The sequence below is a fragment of the Xiphophorus maculatus genome, chromosome 7, assembly GCF_002775205.1.
Source record: "Xiphophorus maculatus strain JP 163 A chromosome 7, X_maculatus-5.0-male, whole genome shotgun sequence".
In the NCBI taxonomy this organism is placed as follows: domain Eukaryota; kingdom Metazoa; phylum Chordata; class Actinopteri; order Cyprinodontiformes; family Poeciliidae; genus Xiphophorus; species Xiphophorus maculatus.
In genome coordinates, this window is record NC_036449.1 from 2795473 (window position 1) to 2816160 (window position 20688).

The 20688-nt window shown below is 40.1% G+C and overlaps 1 protein-coding gene across 1 annotated transcript in view; it reads right to left on the minus strand.

The window, feature by feature from the left end:
* Positions 1–708: 708 nt before the first annotated feature.
* Positions 709–20688, minus strand: part of plcl1 (phospholipase C like 1 (inactive)) — a 158801-nt gene continuing 138821 nt past the window's right edge. Inside the window, exons 8-12 of the mRNA XM_023336621.1 lie at positions 18270–18632; positions 12955–13158; positions 8844–8919; positions 7537–7646; positions 709–2850 (exon numbers count right to left, since the gene is read on the minus strand). Of these exons, the coding sequence (XP_023192389.1) occupies positions 2653–2850; positions 7537–7646; positions 8844–8919; positions 12955–13158; positions 18270–18632 (951 nt within the window). The 3' untranslated portion in view covers positions 709–2652. The remainder of the gene's footprint in view (positions 2851–7536; positions 7647–8843; positions 8920–12954; positions 13159–18269; positions 18633–20688) is intronic.

Here is a 20688-nt window from a genome sequence, read left to right on the forward strand (position 1 = left end):
CCACCTGCAGTCCAACACAGCCCAGCAGAAGTTAATCCAGAGTGAGTTCCATCGCCTTCTTCCTGCTGTCACCTTTGCTCTGCCTCCGTTGTATGCGTTCCGCTTTAACCCTCCTCGCCGTCTTGGCACGAATTACAGGAGGCGATGTGTAAAAGCGCACGCACGTTCAGTGCCACCCCGCTGGACCGCGCACAGGGTAAAGAACTTGCGGTGTCAAATGGATCCCATCTCTTACGACCGCGGGAGGGTTAAAAAGCTTCCTAAACACACACAGAGACACACGTTAACGGGTCAGAGTCATGTGGTGGCTGTGAGTCAGCATATCAGCTCAGTCTCTGCCGCCTCAGCCTGAGGCAGCGAGGCGATGGAGAGAGCGGCGGTCGTCCTGGGTGTTTTGTTTCAGCCCAGGGCTTAAAAACAATTGTCTGCTTTGAAATGCCACCGACTTCATGGCCGTTTAAAACAAACCCAACATCTTCCACACAAAATCTTTGCAGTTCCACCATTTGAACTTGCACAACAGTAATTTAATCATGTAATTTTTTACATGATTACATTTCCCCTAAAGCTATTTATTTAACTTTTACAAAATGTATTTTTTTTCCATATTTATTAAAATTGTCACCATGTCATGACTTTATGTTGTGAGACAAATATCTGTGAAAAAAATTGAGCTCTTCCTTCTCCTCCCAGAGCTACTATCATGGTCTGCAGAAATGCACCTCTTCTGGTCAAAAACAACCAATCAGAGCCAGGAGGAGGGGCTTAGTGCTGTCAATCATCCTCCTGTACGCTGCTCAGTGTGGTAATGGTGGAAAAACAACATACTGTTACAGAAAAACTGTTTATCCGCCATCACCAGAGGCCATGCTAAGTAGCCTTAGTATTGGTGGCAGGCTCTGTTGTGATGAAGCAGCTGTGGCTTAGCAAAGAGCAAGAGGGGGGGATGAGCACTAGAGTGATTGGCAGCACTGAGACCCCCCTCCTGGCTCTGATTGGTTGTTTCTGGCTCAGTGGTGTTTTTTTGTTGTTAGTACTGGAAGAAAGCAGAGGAGAATAGTTGTTTTCACACATTGTCCATCTCAGACTATAGTGATAGCTTCAAGAAATAAGTAAAAAAAAACATTCCTTTCTAAAAGTTACATACCGCAGCTTTATATATGAAGTATGTAACTTTTATAAAAGATCGTCACTGGATGTTTGTAAAGTCAGAAAAAAGCCTAATGAAAACAAGTCTTTGTGTACACTTAACATTTTCTGTGATACTTGTCTTAAAGAAACTACAAAAAGCGCCCACCTGCACCACCTCCATACGCTGGAAGGCCAGGTTTGTACCGTTACTGAACTGAGATTGTGGAACAACACATAATTTATTCCAGGTACGCACTTTGGACACGACTTCCTCTTGCTGTTTTCTTTGCGACTCTCTATTTTTGGAATGTGACGATCATTTGGTCCACAGAGACGTGTTAGAGTGAGGTTCAGTTTGGTTCTGAATCGAGTTTGGTCAAAGCACAACAATGTAAGAGTAGAAAAGTTACCGCATTAAAAAGACGCAAGCATGATTCACGTCGGCTCATGGGTCCAGAAACATGGCCGGAGGTAACACACCATCCACACACACACTGCGGCAGACATGTTGTTCTGCAGTTCTGGCTAACCACGAAATGATTTCATGAAGAGGTGGACTGATCCACCAACAGCCCAGATGATGCCTTCAGAGCCTGTTGGTAAATTTAAGTTATTCTCCAAACCTTGTTAGTGATTCCTGATATGTTACATAATGCTTAGGAGAATATATAAATATATATAGTACCTTGCAAATGTATGCATTTTTGATCAGTACTCTAATACCCCACACTGTAAATGACTCTAAACACACCACCTACATAATAACATGGTCTTGTGGATTAGATGTTTTCTTTTAGTGGGACGTCCGATCTGACTGAGCTTCATGCATTTTGCAAAGATAGAGAATAATTTTAGTCTAGATGCCTAAAGCTGGTAGAGACACACTGCTGAATACTTGATGATGTAGCCAAAAGGTCAACATTGAGCTGAACACCAACACACACTTTGGATCTGAAACTTTGAATGTCTGCGCTTCCACTTCACAATTATGAAATCCTCTGTGTTGTTCTGTCCGGTGTAATCCCAATAGAACGCATCCGAGTGGCTGGAATGTGGCAAAACAGGAACATGAATACTTTTGCAAGGCACTGTAAACCTGAAAGCTTCGCCTTCATTTCAGTGAAATGCTAACAGAACAGAGAGGGTTAGTTATGTAGCTAATGGTTAATGTTCATGTCGGTAACTGGGTTTTGTTCTCAGTGTTACGCATCAACTGCAGGTACCAACAAAAGCAGAAACCTGCGAGTGAATGAGTTGAGCAGTGAAAGTCTTCAGTCTGTTCTCACATCGACAACACAGTGAGGACACACAGGTAGATCTGGACAGCTGAGGCCGCTCTACATTCATCTCCAACACCCTGACCTGATCACCGCTCCACCTCTGCTGGCCGGCCCATCACCACCACAGTAAGGCTTCAGTCTACCACACGGCTTAAAGGGATACTCCACCAGAAAGCATAAACCCCACCCCACCCCGGGTCCTTCACGAGTTTCTTTTCATCGACGTGTTTAAATGTGGGTGTCAGACGCGTCCGTTGCCGTGCGTGCTGCTCCGTCGCCCCGATGCCAGGTGGGAGGAGTAGTGTAGCTCGGCGGTGGAGAAGCTGTTGGAGGAGTTGGAGGAGGAGGAGGTGAGTCCGCAGGCTTCGCAGGCCAGAGCCAGCTGCCGCAGGGCGTCCAGGGAGTCCATCTTAGCTCCACGCAGCAGGTCGCTCTGACCCTGAAACACAGAGACGTGACTCAACTCTGGTTTGAGAAAAATGACTCACAAGTCTTTGACTTTTTCATATTTTGTTACATTGCAAATACAAACATCAGTGTATTTAATGGAGGGAAGTGGAAGATGACATAATTTTAAGTCAGACTGCAAGGAGAGCTACTGGAAGCATCAATTTTTATTTATTTATTTGTGTGATGGGGTGTATGTGTTCTATCAACACACACGCAGGTTTACTTTGTGCCAAAAGTAATTTTTTTGTTTTGTTTTTATTTTATTTTTACCCAAAGATGACTTGGACAGAGAAAAACACTTTTAACAAAAATGACTTAGATCATTATTTTAGAGAAGTTCTGATATAAAACTTTATTGGAAATTGTTTGAGTTTTTTTTTAATGTAATGAAAACTGAAATGAAAAAGAAAGAAGAAAAGAAAAGAGAAAGGTGAGGGGAAAGGAAAAGAAGGATAGAGAGAATGAAAAACAACACCCTAAAAATCTGCTGCAAGAATGAGAGAAAAAGAAAAACACAAAACTGGGAAACATCATATTCATATATATATAGTGTGATAATAACAACTACACTCTAATAAATATTTCAAAGACTGTAAATATGGCAGAAATATTTAGGTGAGCATGCTCAATTAAACTGTCATTCATGCATCACCAGCGTTAGCAAGGCTGCTTCATTTGCCTTGTTAGCATCTGGACAGCAGATAGAAAGAAATTACATTTTCTATATGAACAATTATGTAATATTTTTCATGTTCTCTGATATATTGGTCATACTGTGTGTTTTAACTGAATAATGTCAAATATAGTAAATTAAGTATTAAAATTAGCTGCTAAAACATGTTTAGTCGGTAATTTTACAGTTACAGCCTACATGTGTCTCAACTTATCTATTTCCTTTAATACTTTCCTCTCAGCTTTTCAGTCTGGTTCACTTAATATTTTAGTTAAATTTACTTAATTAATGTAGTAATTTGACTGAGGTGGTTCATTCAGATGTAGTTGAAAATATCACTTATTAAGAATGCTTTGTTATAACCTCTTTAAGGGCATTAAAATAAACTCAATATTTTTAGAGGTAAAAATGTTAAACTAATTCAATTAATATGCGGTATTACTTTTTGAGAGTGTTTAACAGATCAATTTTTAAATCTTGCCACAAATTCTGAATCAGACTTCAGTCTGGACCTTGACTAGGACATTCTGTCATGATTATGATGTGATATGAACCATCCCACTGTACCTCTGTGTGTCCATAGAAGCACCCAGACAGGATGGTGATCCATAAAGGGGGGTAATATGGACTAAGGATTTTATGATATTTTGTAGTATTATCGAGATAACATCACAAATTATGATTAAAAAAATGTGTATTATTTCTTTTTCAGGTAACTGCACTGCACTGAATTCATTGCGCCACAAAAATAAATGCTGCTCTCGAAACAAGCTTCTTCAGGAAGCCACATTCTGAAAAAAATGTGATTTATGTCACTAACTTTGTATAGAAACTGTATTTAATCTCTATAAATAAATCTCTAATTCACTGAGACTTAGCGATACTCTAGTGCAGTGGTTCTCAAACTTTTTTCAGTGATGTACCCCCTTAAAAATATATTTTTAGTCAAGTACCCCCTGACACTGGCAAAACATTTTTGGAACAAAAAAGAGGTACAGTGCCTTCTTTTTCACTTTATCTATACTTTCAGCAGCATTGCTGCTATGCTTTAGCCACGTCTCCATAGATACAGTGTAATCATGATAACGACAAGTGCCCTGGGTCCGTGGGTCAAACTAACTTGGTGGGGGGTCCGTTTTATTTTAAAGGATATTGAAACTAAATACTGAATATAAAATTCAGTGCATGAACACACATTTATATTTTATCGAACTTTTCACAAAATAATTTTTCCCAAGACTTATTATGAGGAGCCTACAGATTTTTTAAAGATATTTTGAAAAGCTTCATGTACCCCCTGCAGTACCTCCACGTACCCCCATTTGAGAACCACTGCTCTAGTGGATAAAAAAAACAAACCGTAGATGAGAAAGTAAAAACATTGTAGACTGTGTTTTTTGTTGTTTTTCCATTACTGGAATTTATTGTGACAACAATAAATCAAATATCTTATAAAGACAAGAAATTTTTCACCTTAAATGACGAAAGTTACGATAAACGATCCATGTATTAATATTAATTTATTTTGCACATCCTGACTGTGAGGCCTGGATTACGATAAACAATCCAGGCCTCACAGTCAGGATGGTGCATTCAGGAGAAATCGTCAAGTTTTCTGTCAAACTGGGATTTACATGTAGGCTGAAAAGTTCAGTTTAGGTCACATCTGACCAGGCCATCTTCCTCCACATGTTTAATGATTATGTCTTCAGCAACTACAATCAAACGTGACTTTATTGATCTCGTGCTGCCTCACTATTTCTGCCACCACTTGGAGGCAGCACACCAGTTGTTTCTGCAGCTTTTTCTTCATCCATTTTGCGTCTCCTCTGTCTCTCTCTCTCCTCAGCCTCCCTGACTGTGACCTGGATATTTGGATCTGAGCTGAATATTTGGATGGATTTCTCAGTTCCTAAAATGCACGTGGCGGAAGGAGCACTGAGATTAGAGGAGGCTTACTGCAGGCGCGCAAAACCAGGATATATCAGTGTGCCTCCAACAGCAGTATTTTCAGCATCCACAACATCTAAAGGGGAACTTCACAAATTTCATTTCACGCTTATCTGACAGAAATAACCACATGCAGCTCTACGCTGCCACGGGAAGCAAAATAAGGAGCAACTGTCACTTCTTCTCTCAGTTATTTTGATTTCCACCGGCCTCTGAATTTTCAGCCTCTCCATATTTTTGTACATTTGTCATTTGGTGTTTCAGCTGGCAGCAAAGAGGTGCTACATATAGAGCTTAGGAATAGAATTCATCTGCCGAAAAACAAATGCCACATTTTTTTCTGTTATAACCACAAACTTTAAAGTCTTGGGGAATTTTTTATGACAGACCATCACAGTGGCAAGAGTCCAAACTTGTTGTAAAATGGGACAAAATCATCAACTCAAGAGCACTCAGGGCCAAAACATTAAACATTTTTAAAAAGCTAAAATCAGACAAATAAATCTTTCACATCACTACAACCTCAACAATAAATTAATTTTTAATTAGTTTTGGCGTTCGGATGAGGTGTTTTTTTTTTTTTTTGGGCTGTATTAATATTAATTTATTTTGCAAAACATTAATAGAAGCAATTTCTACCATCGCATGAGTCACATGATCAACAACTGGACGTTGCTGCTGGTGCAAACCACAAATAAGACGACAACAGGAAGTGACTGGAGGATGGGGACGCACCATGTTTTTAACAACTTACTGCAAAAACAAACTTGCAACAATGGAGACATTGCAATTTAAAATTGTTTTTTCTTTTAAGTTGCAGAATATTGACAAAGTTTTGTGAGTTTTTGTAATGGAACCGTAGCTAGTGACTACTTGTCACTTTTTAAATGTTTAACATGTTCCTGTGGTCAAATTATCATTTTGTTGTTTGTTTTTTTTTCTTAGTGGCACCATCATTTTTGTCCAGGCTTGTTTCATTAGTTTACTTTTTTAATGATTCTTCTGAACCATATTTCAAAACAATGCCTGATTTTCATTGGTTCATTTTTGGTAATTGTTTTACTTGTTATTACTTTTGCCAGTTACTTCAGTCACCACTGGGGTCTTTTCGGTCATTTCCAGAGGGGAACCAACAATTCTCTCCATGTGTGTAAAAAACTAAAGTGAAGCTCTCTTCATGTAAGTATAGATTTTTCTTGCTGCTCCATGTCAACACAGTTAGACCATCTGCCATTTGCTATGAAATTCTCCTGATATAACCTTAAATAAAAACTCCCATGGTATTTATGTCATGATTTAACTGAGCTCATGTTGAATAAATCCAATTTGTTCTACTGCAGTTAATACAGAACCTTGATTACAATGTGTGGATTTAATGAAAATACAGAATAAACATGCGCTTTATTTAGTACTAGTTTTTAAGTGCCTAACAGACATGCTGCTTGTTACTTGCTAACTTTAGTTAACTAATTTTAGCTACTGACTAAAGTTTAGTTGGCACCTTTAGTTAGTAGCTTGCCAACTTTATGTAGCAAGTTACTAAAACTTACAAAAATTCCAGCTTCTGTAATTACAGCAAGTAATTTTAGTTAATGTTTTTAGGTTACATTGCTAATAAAGATAGGTGGCGCTCTTTTAGTGTCCACATCACAATAAGGAGAAACAAATAGAAAGCAGGAGCCAGAAACTGTTTCGATGAAGTCATTTTCTTATTACATAAACAGTTTCAAGTCAAAAAATGAAGATATAATAATAAAAGTTAAGCTTTGGGTGTCGTTTAAGTAACTGCAACATACGTGTATTTATTAAGCTAACTTAAGTTATGCTCACTGAAATTGCACATGTTAACGTGCTCAATCAGCTACTTTACTGAAAACAATAACACTCAAGAAGAAATGTTGAGGCAACAAGTTAAGGTAACTAACCAGATTTTACAGTGTATGAGTAATGAAGCACACAGGAACTCATTGTGTATTGATCGTGTATTAAGCTGGTGCACTAAGCCCTCCACTCAGACTGAGCTTCCCCTCCTCCCAGTTTGTGTGCTGGTACCTTGAGGACGGTGATGTTCCAGGTGAAACTCTCCACCGCCTTGTTCATCTTCCGTCCCTTCAGCCCCTCCTTCTCACAGAGCCGGGACAGATCCTCATGGAGGTCCATTCCTGACAAACACAAACAGATAATGACAAAAATAACGTACGCATATAACAGCAGCACGTCTTGATGGGTGCGTTGTCATAGGAAACGGCTAATGTTTCTGAAATTTGCATTGGTCGTCAAAGGTCAGCAGTGATCAGTGACAGGGTTTAAAAGCACCTGCAGGGTTGCTACTGAATAAGTAGGCGATGGAGCTTCATATGGACAAGTCGCAGCGTGGCGACACACACGCAGCGTGGCGACACACACGCAGCGTGGCGACACACACGCAGCGTGGCGACCCCCAGCTTCCTGCTGGAGGCCAACGATGAGATGACCGCTACTGGTTTTAGCTATATAGTTGTCAACATAATGCGCCAAATCTTAAATGTACGCATGACATATAAAAAAAGCGTCTAATTGTCAACACTATGACAACTAGATAACAAGGTCAGGAAAAAGTTTTCATTAAAATAAATATTGAGGAAGAGGGGAGGTCAGTTATGCTAGCTTGACTTTGATAACCTTCAGATGTAGATGTGCTGCAGAATTCTGTTAGTTTTGGATCAATTTTTAAAAAAAAAGGTGATCCTCACACCAACTCTCTGACAAATTAGCAGTTGAGTAGGGGATTAAATTAGCTAATCTACCACAGAGATCACTTATTAATAATCGCAAAATAAACATCAAGACTGAAAACTGAAAACTGTGACGGACTGAATGTTCTGTTCTTTGTGTGGGAAATGTTTGCGTGTTTTTTGGTGTAGACTCCTGATACACTTGTGACAACATTGCTATAAATGTATCAATTGACTGTTGTCAGTCAGTTACTATGTCAACGAGTCTATGTGTAGCATAGCTGACACAGAGACAGAAAAAAGAAGAATATGAGTGGTTTTGAATTGTTCTTAAATGGTTTTTCTGTGTTATTTGCCCTTTGCTGTGATGCACTGCGCTAAATGAATAACACCTACCTCTCCAGGTTTCATTTTGTTAACAGCATTGTTCCACTGCAGCAGCCCGGCTATGGATGGCACGTAAAGAAATCGTCTTTTTGCCTTCCGGAAATTGTGCATGCGTGAAATTTCCAGATGTAAACAGTAACATGCAACATGCCTACAGCACTTACTGCACTTCTGTCCAGCAGAGCAGTTAATACATTCATGACCCACTCATTTCTGTGGGTATTGATACATGCAGAGCTTCATGTCTTCAGACTTTACCTTCCCTGTGCACCTGGTCGATCCTCTCCTGAACACCGTCTGCGTTCTCTATCAGCTGTTTCTGGGCGGAGATCATCTGAACAGGAGAGCAGAGAGCGAGGTTGAGCTCACAGAACATTTAGTTTGGTGTTGATTCAGAGCTCCCGCTTCATTGATCAACAAGAATGTGAAGTCTATTCTGTTTCCCGGACAAATATGTTATTATTTTTAACATTTTTATCCTTTATACTCATGTGTTACTTTCTCTCCCATCATCGGTTAGGAATGCCGTAAATGGTGCTATGGAAATAAACTTGTCTTGCCTTAACCAAGTTTTGTGGACGGAAATAAAAAGACTAAGTTCTGGCACCCCCCCCACCCACACACACACACCCATGCACAAAGGAGGAGACAGTAATCCAGCACACTCAGGAAGGGTGAAGAGTTGTTTTCTAAGAGTGCAGGTGACACCAGCCGTTGCTTCCTGACACTGACCTCCTGGCTTCACATCCACACACGCATACACACACTGCTAACTGAGCAGCTACAGCAGGCTGCTCAGGAAGAGAAGCTCTGTGTGTTCTGAGGTGTGTGTAGGTGTGAATAACTGACAACAGGTGGGAGAGACTCAGCTGCAGCAGGAGATGGAGGGAGTAGGAAGAGGTGCAGCTGGCAGTCCCACTGTGTGTGCGGGGGTGTGTGGGGGTGTGTGAGAGGAAGTATGTGGGTGATTGTTACATGCATGACACCACCCTGATCCCATTAAATCAACCAGCAACAAGAATGAACATAAAATCAAGAAATCCAAAGAATTGTAGAATGTGTGTGTGTGTGTGTGCGGGGGTGTGTGTGAAAGGGTGAAGTGTTTTTCTAAAAGCCATGATAAAAATGTGTTTCATTCAGCTTTTGGTTCCAGCAACGTTTCATTCAAAACAAATCCAGGGCTGTCATTAGCTAAAGTGACTGGTAGTCAGACTGCTGGAGCTTGAGAAAACAAGCACATCATTAGGAGCATGGCGGACCCCAAAGTAAAGTCAAATTAGGGGCTTTAGTGGCTTAAATGGAATAAATTGCAGCCTGTGGAACTGATTACTTGTTTCCATTCCTCTGTAGGTCCATTTTAGGCAAACCTCGAAAACTATTCTAACAAAAGTGGGGAAAGGCCGATGTGATGTGATGTGATGTGATGTGAAAGTCTCTTTTACTCCTACAGAGATCAACAGTTTTAAAAAGAATTGAAAGCCCCTAAAAGGGGCAGTTTGAATTTTTTGCCGAGGGGTTTTATGAGAGATCTTAGGCTAGGTTCACATGCTAGCTGGAAACAGCCCACCTCTGTCTCCCATGAACAAAGTGCTGATGTAACACATGTACCTTATGAATGGACCATTGACCAACATCAGGGTTTCCCCCAGAAAACTTGCTAAGCCCGGTGGTCGGGGCGCCAAGGTGGTCAACCGGTGGTTCACTGTGGTTTTGTATTAAAAGATGTTAAGTAGGCAGGAAAAGTAAAAATATTACTGGGTAATTATATATTACGGGGAAACATCGCCAGTGAAACAATATTTAAACCCACATTTGGTCTTAAAAACAACAAATCAGAAAACACAATAAAAATGAATATTAATTATTTGCACTTTTATTTAATCCAAATTAAGTCAGCAGCTCCATAAGGCCCCCAGGGCTTCTGGGGCCCATAAATGCTAATATTTTAACACAGACCACAGATATATAAATGTAACATTTGTTTATTGAGATGATCAATGCTACTAAATTTGATTTAATGGTTTCAGCATACATAAATTAAAAGATTTTAAATTGTTTAACATTTATATGTAAGATTTAAAGCAGCTGGTAAGTTTACTTTGTAAAAGTTCAAAGAACAATATTCATAGTTAAATTGTTTTGTTACCATAGCAACAGTCTGATGCTGTAAGTTTAATCTTTGAGTTTGAGCTCTGAAATTAGTAAACTGCAATTATAACTCATTGCTTTTTAGGTTGGCCAGTAAAACTACTCCCCTTCTCCCAGATTTCACTAAATGTAACACAGAAGCTGTTAGAGGTGCTGATGTTTTTAGCAGCAAGAGGGGCCCCTAAGTCAAATTCTGCTCAAGGCCTCATACAGCCTTGGACCGGCCCTGCATGACTTAAATCCGCTGCACTGCGCAGAGATGAGGAACAAACGGGAGATTTAATTTAATGCTGCTAATGTGGCTTTAGTAGCTTTTCCATTTCGTGTTTGTTGAGTTTCTAACAAGGGGACATAGAAACTGTTTTGGTTGGTCCAGTTTCTCAGATCTCCGCACGGCCGCGCACATTAACTCTGTCTAAGTGGACAAAGCATTTGATATGGTTTGATGCTTCGTAACTGGAAAAATAATAATAAAATAATATAAAACCAGCGTGATGCGTGACTACGAGGCGAGTGTGAAAGCTCCTCACTGGCCTGAACCTGCATGATGAGGTTAGCGCTGGTTTATTAACCACTAACGCTCCGACTAACCAGGACCAGACATAAACTTTATCAGCTCAGACAGAACTGGGCGCTGGGCAGCGTGTTGAGATGGAAAAGCCTCACAAAATTCTTTGTCCACAAATATAAATCATTCTCACCAGTCGTTAAACGAACCTCTGAAAGCGTGACTACGAGTTATTCCTGCGGTTCATGTAGAGCTGCTCACCCAGAGTTAACGCGGCGGGGTTTAAACTCCTACCTTGATCAAAAACTCTGGAAAGAAACATAATTCCTCACAGGGGGTTGATGTAAATATTAATACAGGTCAGCCTGTATCCAGTTTGAGTGAAAGGAGGCGCGCAATCTGCGCTGAGGTAACTTAAGACATCCAGCTGTTGCAGCGTTTGAGGCAACGCGCAGAGGCGCCAGCGGTGTGATTGGTCCTGCTTTAAATGCATAAACTATAAACCTATCTTCTATAAACATATCTTTTGGGAATAAATCTGCTCCGCCAGTGAAACGCTCACAGCAACAGAGACGCTTGCTATTTGGCTTGAAAAAATAAAAATAAAAAAAAGCGATTTTTTTATTTATTATTATTTTCCTAAAAACATAAACAAGAAAGGCTCGTAAAGCATGGCGGGCCACCAGGCCCTATAATATACTGGGGGAAACCCTGAACATATTTGATGATTTCAATGATGCCACTTAACAAGATGTAATGTCTGTTATTGGTTTTCACATCTGTTGATTATATGATGTGTTTATAATATATATTTTTTTATGTTTTCCCCGCTTCGTCTCGAAGGCAGAGCAAGGTCCACTCAGGCATTTTGCACACCTGAATGGTTGTCACGGAGATTAAAGGGTTTCTCAAACATGAATGAAATAATCAAAGAAACTCTCCAGGCATGTTTTGATGTGAGAATAACATTATAACATGATGTAAAGCTCAAAAAAGTCGATTTTATGTGATACAGCCCCTTTAAGGTTTGAGGTCTTTCTGGATAATGGATAGATTCCTCAAAGTGACTCAACCTTTAAAAAGCTGGACTTAACCCTGTATATTAATAATCTGATGGGAAATCCTTCATCTGTGGAAAAGTTCTTTCCATCAGAGGAGATAAAAAATCTTTGCAAAGCGGCTTTCGATCTGTATTAGTGATGGCAATTCTACGTAAGAACCTTCATCCTTACTGAGAAACTGGAATCATAACAGTTTAAAACAAAAACGAAGCACCAGTTGGAATTGTGTCTTTTTTACTATTATTACCTATCAATGCTGGTGCAATGTTTTTCTTCACCACGCTAAAAGTCACTGTATAACAAAACACAGAACAAGTTTCTGGCTGTAAAAACGGGGAACAGTCAAGGATATTTAAATGGTCGGTTGTGGCAGGTTTGCTGTGTGACCTCAAAGTGACCAATAATTCAATCAACAATTGTCAATAATCTGTTTCCCTTTTTCTCGTGTAAATGTCTGTGTCACTGGTTTTATTACAGCTGAGTGACAGGGCTGCACATACCTCGACAGAGGCCACTGTAGCTCATTCAACTCAAAACCCTGACAGCTTTGTGTCCTCAGACTGATCAGAAACACTTTCTTCAAATTCTGTTTGCAGCTGACAGAATTAAAAGCAGGATCTGGGTTGTTATGGATGCGTTCTGACGAACTGACCGTGTCGTAGGCAGAGAGAAGCTTCCGAGTCGCCTCAGACAGGCTGACCTGAGGCTCCAGACAGGGGTAGCCCTCCCTCAGCAACATGGTGGCCCCCATGGCCCCCTCAGGGCTCTGGAGCCTCGTAGCCAGGCTCTGGATGCACTGCTTCAGTTTGGCCACAGTGGGGAGCCCACACTGGTCCTTGAAACCGGCGGTGGAGCACTGGGGAAGAAGAGTGGGACAGAGCTGGATCAGGTGTAGCGAAGGGTTAGGGTTACGCTGACCCTCACCCTTCTCCTCCAACAGAACTATGCTGAGTGACGACAGGAAAAAAGCTTGACACACACACGCCCCCCCCCCCCCCCCCCCCTACACACACACACACTTTATACTACAAACATCTGCTGCTTCACTTGCAAATCAAATCAGTATCACTTGACCTGTGAAATCAGACTTGACCAAAGTGGATTTATCAGAACAATCTGAAATCAAGCTGGAACAGAAAATCAACACATTTTAGACTGTAAAAAACTTACCAAGTATTTTTGGTCTAATTTTTAGAGCAAATCTCTTGAAATAAGACAAAAGTAACATAAAAGTTGCCTTAAAGCACAGACGTTGTTGCAATAATTGATAATATTATTGTTTTGAAACAATTTTCAGGTAACATAATGGTAATTTCATAATAATGCAAGAGCACATTCTCAAAGTATCAATAAACTTTAAACTCTAATGAACGTTTAATACTGGAACTGGAAGACATTTAGTTTAGTGTACTAATATATTTGCATTAAAAACTAGACCAAAAATACTTGGGAACATGTCGTGTTTTTGTAGTGTACATGTTTTTAATTTGAAGTAGGTACAGCAGAAGTGGAAAGCGAGTTCTGTGTAACATTCTGGGTCAGCTCCTAATGAGCGAAGTGACTTCAGGCCTCAAACAGAAAAACGCTGCCACTGTGACTGAACGGTTTTGTCAACAGAAAAAGCTCCAACACGGCGGCTAATTATTATAGCCCACCTTCACTGAAGGGTGTGTGTGTGTGTGTGTGTGTGTGTGTGTGTGTGTGTGTGTGTGTGTGTGTGTGTGTGTGTGTGTGTGTGTGTGTGTGTGTGTGTGTGTGTGCGTGTGTGTGTGTGTGTGTGCGTGTGCATGGGAGTGTACGTGCAACAGCAAGAGAAGTGTGATGGATGTTAAGTGACCCTGGCAGATGAGCACACAGCCTTAGCAGCTTTAAGCTTTAAGTGAGACAGAGTAAAAGGAAAAGACAATAAAGCAGAAGAACGGTAATAGAAGCTGCTAGCTAAAGAGTGAACAGTGTTTCTGTTCAAGACCTGGTGTGTAGACATGTGTGAGCAGGAAGCCTCTGAGGTGAAGATTACTTATATTTGTTTTTCTTTTCACATAAGAACCATACTTGTCATATCATATATGATATGATATTATAAAATATAAGAAATTATATTTTGTAATTTAACGTATTGAAATTGGGCCTCTGTCCCTTTAAAAATTCCTCTTTCTGAAACTCCGCCTTCAGGAAGTCATCACAGCATTGCTCCTCTATTAACTCTTTAACAACGTTTTTACCAGTGTTTGACTAAAAAGCAGCTTGTATAATGAGCTCAGCAGATGTTCCACCAGGGGTTTGCTATTTGCTGCTGGCTAGTCTGAAGGGGCTGAGTGGGGGCAGTTGTAGGGGAGGACTGCTCTGAGGTAGAAGCTTGGAAACTGCAGGTCAAAAGAGGAGAATTATAATGTTTCTCATAGATAGCTTTTGTTTGAATTCACTTGTATGCAGTGCCAATGACTGGTGGAGAGCTGTTCTCTAACATAACCATCTAATGTTTATGTTGCTATTATATAAGGGAAGCATAAGCTTTATGAAAAGTAGAACTAATTCATGGCAGTTCACATGGCTAGATAAATGAGCGCCCTGCAGCCTAGCGGTGGCTTTCTGTGCTGTCTCTTTAAAATAGCTCTGCCAGTACAGACTGTGTGATCCAAAAGCCGTGATGGCCAGCAGGAAGACCTGGATCAGTCTCAGCTCTGGGATCCTCACCAGGATCTCAGAGATTCTGGTTTGTTTATAGAATTAGTCTGACCTTCTGGATTTGCATTATTTTGGAGTCAAGCAGTTGTTGGCTACCTGTGGAAGGAGCTGGAAAGGGCTACGGTCAGGCTCTGTGCTGGACTGATAAGCAGGAAAATATTTCTTTATGGCCTTGGAAGCAGTCTGTGATGCAGATGCTGGAGAGGTCATGCTGTATTCATTGTTTCCCAGCACATATACAGGGTTGACTCGTGGGCCTCTAGCTAAGTGAAGGTCTAAAAACTACAAGGAGCAAGGAGGCTGGGATAAGAACTATCATTTCCACAAACTTTCAGTTTAAGCAGAAATAGGATATTCACTGCATGAATACGTGATATTAAGCTAACAATGACGAGCCTCTGGAGGAGCTTTTTGTCTCTTCTGCACTTTGGGGACCTTCCCATGAAACGTCCTCTACTATTTCACCAGCTGAAGGAGGACTACTGCTGCTTAGCGAAGCCCTGAATCCAAGTTTATTTAGTCTGTCGTATGTGCATCCAACGTCTGTATTCCACACGCAGGAACAGTGAAGTGAACTTTATTATCCACATATGGATAAGCTTTGATCCTGCTTTACTCATAATTCTTCAAAAGGAATCGTCTTGTGATTGGAAGGTTGTAGGTTCGATTCCAGCTTCCTCCTGCCTCATGTTGATGTGTTCTGGGCAAGGCACATTGCCTACCAATCTGTGTATCGGTGTATAAATGTGTGTGTCTTTGTGAGTGCGAATCTAAGAATGTGATATTACTCTTATTCTCAGCTGTATGAGAATAAGAATATACTGTATTTTGGTACTTGTGTATTCTTACTGTTTTACTTTTAGTCATTTATTCATAATTCTTTCATCTTTTACTAAGTCGTTTAGTTGAGTGTTACTAGCTTAGTGAGTTTGGTGATTAAAATAATAAACTTGAAGGTTGAATTCCTTTTCTTCATAAACTCTTGTATATTGGAGAGAAGTTGTTTGTCTTTATTCCATACATGTGTAACATCTTCAGCTCTGGATTTATGAATTGATCTATTGTTAATTTAATACCTCGGCCTTATCAGCCAGGCATTTAAGGACAATAAATTGAGACTGAAATATTTGGCCGTTATTTTCCTAATAATCAGGTGGTGCTCCAACTTGGTAACTCTGATATAAGTTAATAGTTTAGTTAATAATTACAAGCATTTCTAGGTATTTATAGCCAAACCAGACCTGTTGTTGCACACAAACACAAACAAGCACAATAGGAACACATGCACTTATTCTTTTCACATTGCCCACCGGTTCATGTTAGTATTCAGCGATAGAACTGGTGGGTGCTGCACGACCAGCCTTCACTTCTCCTGGTATTTATAGAAGCTTTATTGTCCTCCTCCACTCTTCTCACCGACTATTGCTTTATTGTCACGCCTCCTCCGCCTCCTCATCTCTGATTCGGCCCACAAACGCGTCTCAGGTAGAGGCTGACTGCAGCTCCTGCACCTCAGCCACAAACTCACAGATCCTTTTAACACACGGAAAGTTCACAGGCATATAAAGTCTAGCTGGGTTGTTCAGCACAGGGCTGAGTGGAAGTGTGTTTGTGTTTGCAGACAATACAAAAAAGGTTGTCTTAATAATGTAGAATTCCCAAAATGAATCTCTTTCTTTATTACTTCACACACTATAATAATGAAATTTCATGTTTTGTCTGGTGAAGCCAGTGAAAAATGAGATCAGTTTTGCTCATTTTACAAACACCATGTTGTTTGTTTATGCGCATAGTGACAATTATTTCTACATCATGTGTACATAACATATAGATGGAAGATCAGAGCAAAATTACAAAGAAATGCAATAAAAAATGCAGTGTGGTTTATATTTCTTGAGGTTTTGTTTTTAACTTAAAATGAAATATTAGGATCATATTATTGTCATGAACAGAAAATACATGTTTGTGCTTTTTATTCCTCTCTAGTTAGCAACGTCTCGCTAAAATATTCTTTAAAAGAACTGAAAATATTTGGTTTATGTGTTAGGGAAGAAACTTCTGCTCTTATACATTTCTACCATACATACTAATTTGTTGCTGTAAATACAAAAAAATAACATTTAAAATTTGCCAAAATTTTCCTAACCAATAAATTACTTTAGATTTAGTATCTTGTAAACGTGCTAGTACACCATAAACTGTTTTATATTTGCTCAAAATAAAACATCAAATATTAAGATTTTATATTGTGAATCAGCACAAAGTAGCACAAAATTAGTAAGTGGAATTCAAATGAAAACACAGAGGATGGAAATTATCTGTCTTGCCATTTATTTTCAATTGCATGTATCCTGGACTTTGACTGGGACATTCTACCAGCTGTTCTGCTGAAAGGTGAAACTTCCCCCCAAGTGTCAGTTCTTCATCAGCAGACGCATGAATGACTTAAGGTATTTTTACACTTGATAGTCCAGTAATTTCTGTTTGATTGGGGACCAAAGTTGCTAAATTTATTCCATTTTCAGTTGCTGCTGTTCCTTCATACTTTACTGTGTCAAACGATCCAAACCAACTGAAAAACCTGTTCTTTCCCTCGCCTGTGGGGGCGCTGCATCAAGAGCTGCTGAAAGAAGCAACACCAAAACCTCTGAAGAAGACAATGAGAGCAACTTCCTTCTTCATAAAATGGAAACAAAAATGAATTACAATCAGATTTTAGCTAGTAAAAATAGATCTCCTAATTTCTCTTTTGTCTTTTGCTAAAGACCACAAGTCATTTCTCCTGCGAGAGCTAGTCTCTCACTATAGTCCACTTCCTGCTTTTGGAGCGGCCTCTTGTTCACTTCGGGGGTCATATTTGCATTTGAACCGCGCCGGAGTTCACTTCAACCGAACCCAGACTGATGTTTTTACACTAGTCTGTTAAAACATGTGGTGTGTGGTCTATGTGGTGTGCTGATGTATTTTCCTTCTGTCAATTGCATCCTCTCTCTCCAATCAGTTTGTCTAAAAACTTATGATCGATACCAACAGTTTTGTTCGAACTCTGGTCGAATATGTAATCGACCAGAGTTCGATTACATATTCGCACCAAAGAAACCGGACTTTCTAGACAAACGGACTGGAGTTGGACTAAAACTGACTGAACAGGGTTGATGTGAATCCAGCCTTAAGGACGAATACATCAGTCACACCTTGGGCTAACAGAGAGAGTGATCCTGCTCTCTGAAAGTGTAGAACACCAGCAGTGTAATGGAAACCCCGCCCACTCTCCCGTCTCACCTGAGCGTCCTCCCGCAGGTCCGTGGCCTCCTTGAGGGGTCCGCCGGCTTGTTTGAATACCTCGTCCAGAGCTTTGATGCCGGTGTGCCGCAGAGAGACGTACTCCCTCCCTCGCCGGCCCACCCTGCGCACCGACAGGCCCCGCCGCTGGGCCTTCCCTCCGCCTCGCCGGTTGGTGATGGCCACGTGAACAAAAAGGCTGGTGTGTGGTAAGGGGTCTCCCGCCAGGCCCAGCAGGGGCACGTTACGGTAGCCCGGCTGAAGGCAGTCGAAGGCCACGCTGTATTGGCCGATGAAATCGTCTCCGATGTAGTCGTCGTCCAGCACCACAAAGCGCAGCAAGGCCAGCTCAGGCATGTTGACCTGCACACAGGACATGGAGCGAGGCATTACACCAACACACACACGCCCACTGCCCCCCTCACACACACACACACACACACACACAAAGTCATCCAGCACATTACATGTTTGGACTTCTTAATGGACGAGGTGCGGAAACCTTCGTACACGCTCTATCAGATTGTCGAACTGTGTCGGCAGTGAGGAGGCTGAATTCTCCCCCACCACTTTCATCCATCTGAGCCACAGGCGTCAAACTCAAGGCCCGGGGGCCAAATATGGCCCGCCGCAGCTTTTTATGTGGCCCTCTAGACTCTAAATTACATCAATAAGTCCTTCCAGTTTTTCACAAATCTGCAAAATTCACACAAAATCAACAAATTTCCAAACTTTTTCCGATTTTACTGCAAATTTTCTTAAAATTGGTCAAAAACATTGAATCCATAATTGATACGGCAGGTGATAAAGAGTAACATTTAATATCATACATTACCACAAATATTGTAAAAATTCCTTACAAACATTTCTAAATGTTCACCACAAAATTTTGATTGTAATAAAACCTAAAATGATCACAAAATCCCAGAGGAACAGCTATTTATTGATATCTTCACAGTTTCATTGGTTTTATCAATATATTCTGGCACAATCAGCCCTTTAAGAACATTCCGATTTTCGATATGGCCCAAAATAAAAATGAGTTTGACGCCCCTGATCTAAGCTGTTATAAGAGTTTGTGTTTTTAAAATTCTAGATTCTATTTGGTTTGTGTGATTATTTTATATTATTGCTGTGTTTCTATGGATTGTGGAAAACATTTTTATTACTATTTTTTCTTAATTATTGTTATGTGATGTATTTAAGTTTTAGGCGAGAAACATAATGTTGATTATTTGTAGGTCTGGTACATATGATGATTTAACAATAAAGCAAACTTTGACTGAGACTTTGATGAAGACAAATCTCCACATCCTACAAGCCAACAAACACATTCAGTCACATTAGGTTTTTCATTATAGTCTAGTTTTATTTCATTGTGACATTTTTGTTGTCTAATTTGGTTCATTTTAATTCGCTTCTGCAGTGTGTTTGCTATTTCTTATTAGTTATTGTTAGTTAAATATTGTTTAGTTTTAGTTTATCATGTATTAGTCATAGAAGGAGTTCCAGTTTATATCATATTAAATTTTTAGGTGCAGAATTGTAAATTGTCGAAGTATTATTGTGATTATGAATATATCGACTGGGTAATGAACTCTCAACAGAAGTTACTATTTTGAAAAAATGGACTCAGTTATTGTTGAACATGTGACTCTGAAGTTTTCTAACAACTTTTGCTGTCGCCATTTTGTGGACTAAGTGCCACCAGAAGGAACACGGAGAACCGTAATTTACCGTCAGCTGAGGTAAACATGCAAGTGGAGAAAAAAGCCTATTCAATCTCACATCCATTCGAAAGGCTAATGAATAGATCCATAAACACAAAAACGTAGAACATTGTACCTCCAATGTCAGTATATTTTAATTTTATAAACATACAATATTGCTCCAGTTAGTTATAGTTTTCCCATTAATTTTTATTCTTTCAGTTAACAAAAATGTTTTCTCAATTTCAGGAATATGAGGAAAAAATCTGGACTGGATATTAAAGCTCCTAGCCTGGTTTTTGCTTTTATAAAAATAGTTTGACAACATCTGGAAGCTGCATTCTGATCATCTGACAGGGTCCATCACTGCTGTCGTCAACATGTCAGCTCGTAACAGACCGTCAGAGAGCAGCTGCCAGGAGTCACCGGAGCAGCCTAATGCGCACTGCGTGAGAGCTGCATGGAGCAGCAGGTGGGTGTATTAAATGTAACTGTAATCAAAAGTGACCCGTTTATAATGAGTTTAGCTTAAAGTGTTCCAACATGCAAATGTGGTCAACGTGTCAGCTGGAGCTCCGAGACAAAAGGTCAGACTCTTTATATTTCTTCTCTTTGTTCCTGACTGAACCAACAGTGGAAAACACATTTGGAAAAATAGAAAAAAGAAACACAAAGTGATTATTTTTTTTTTACATATTTAGGGAAAAAAA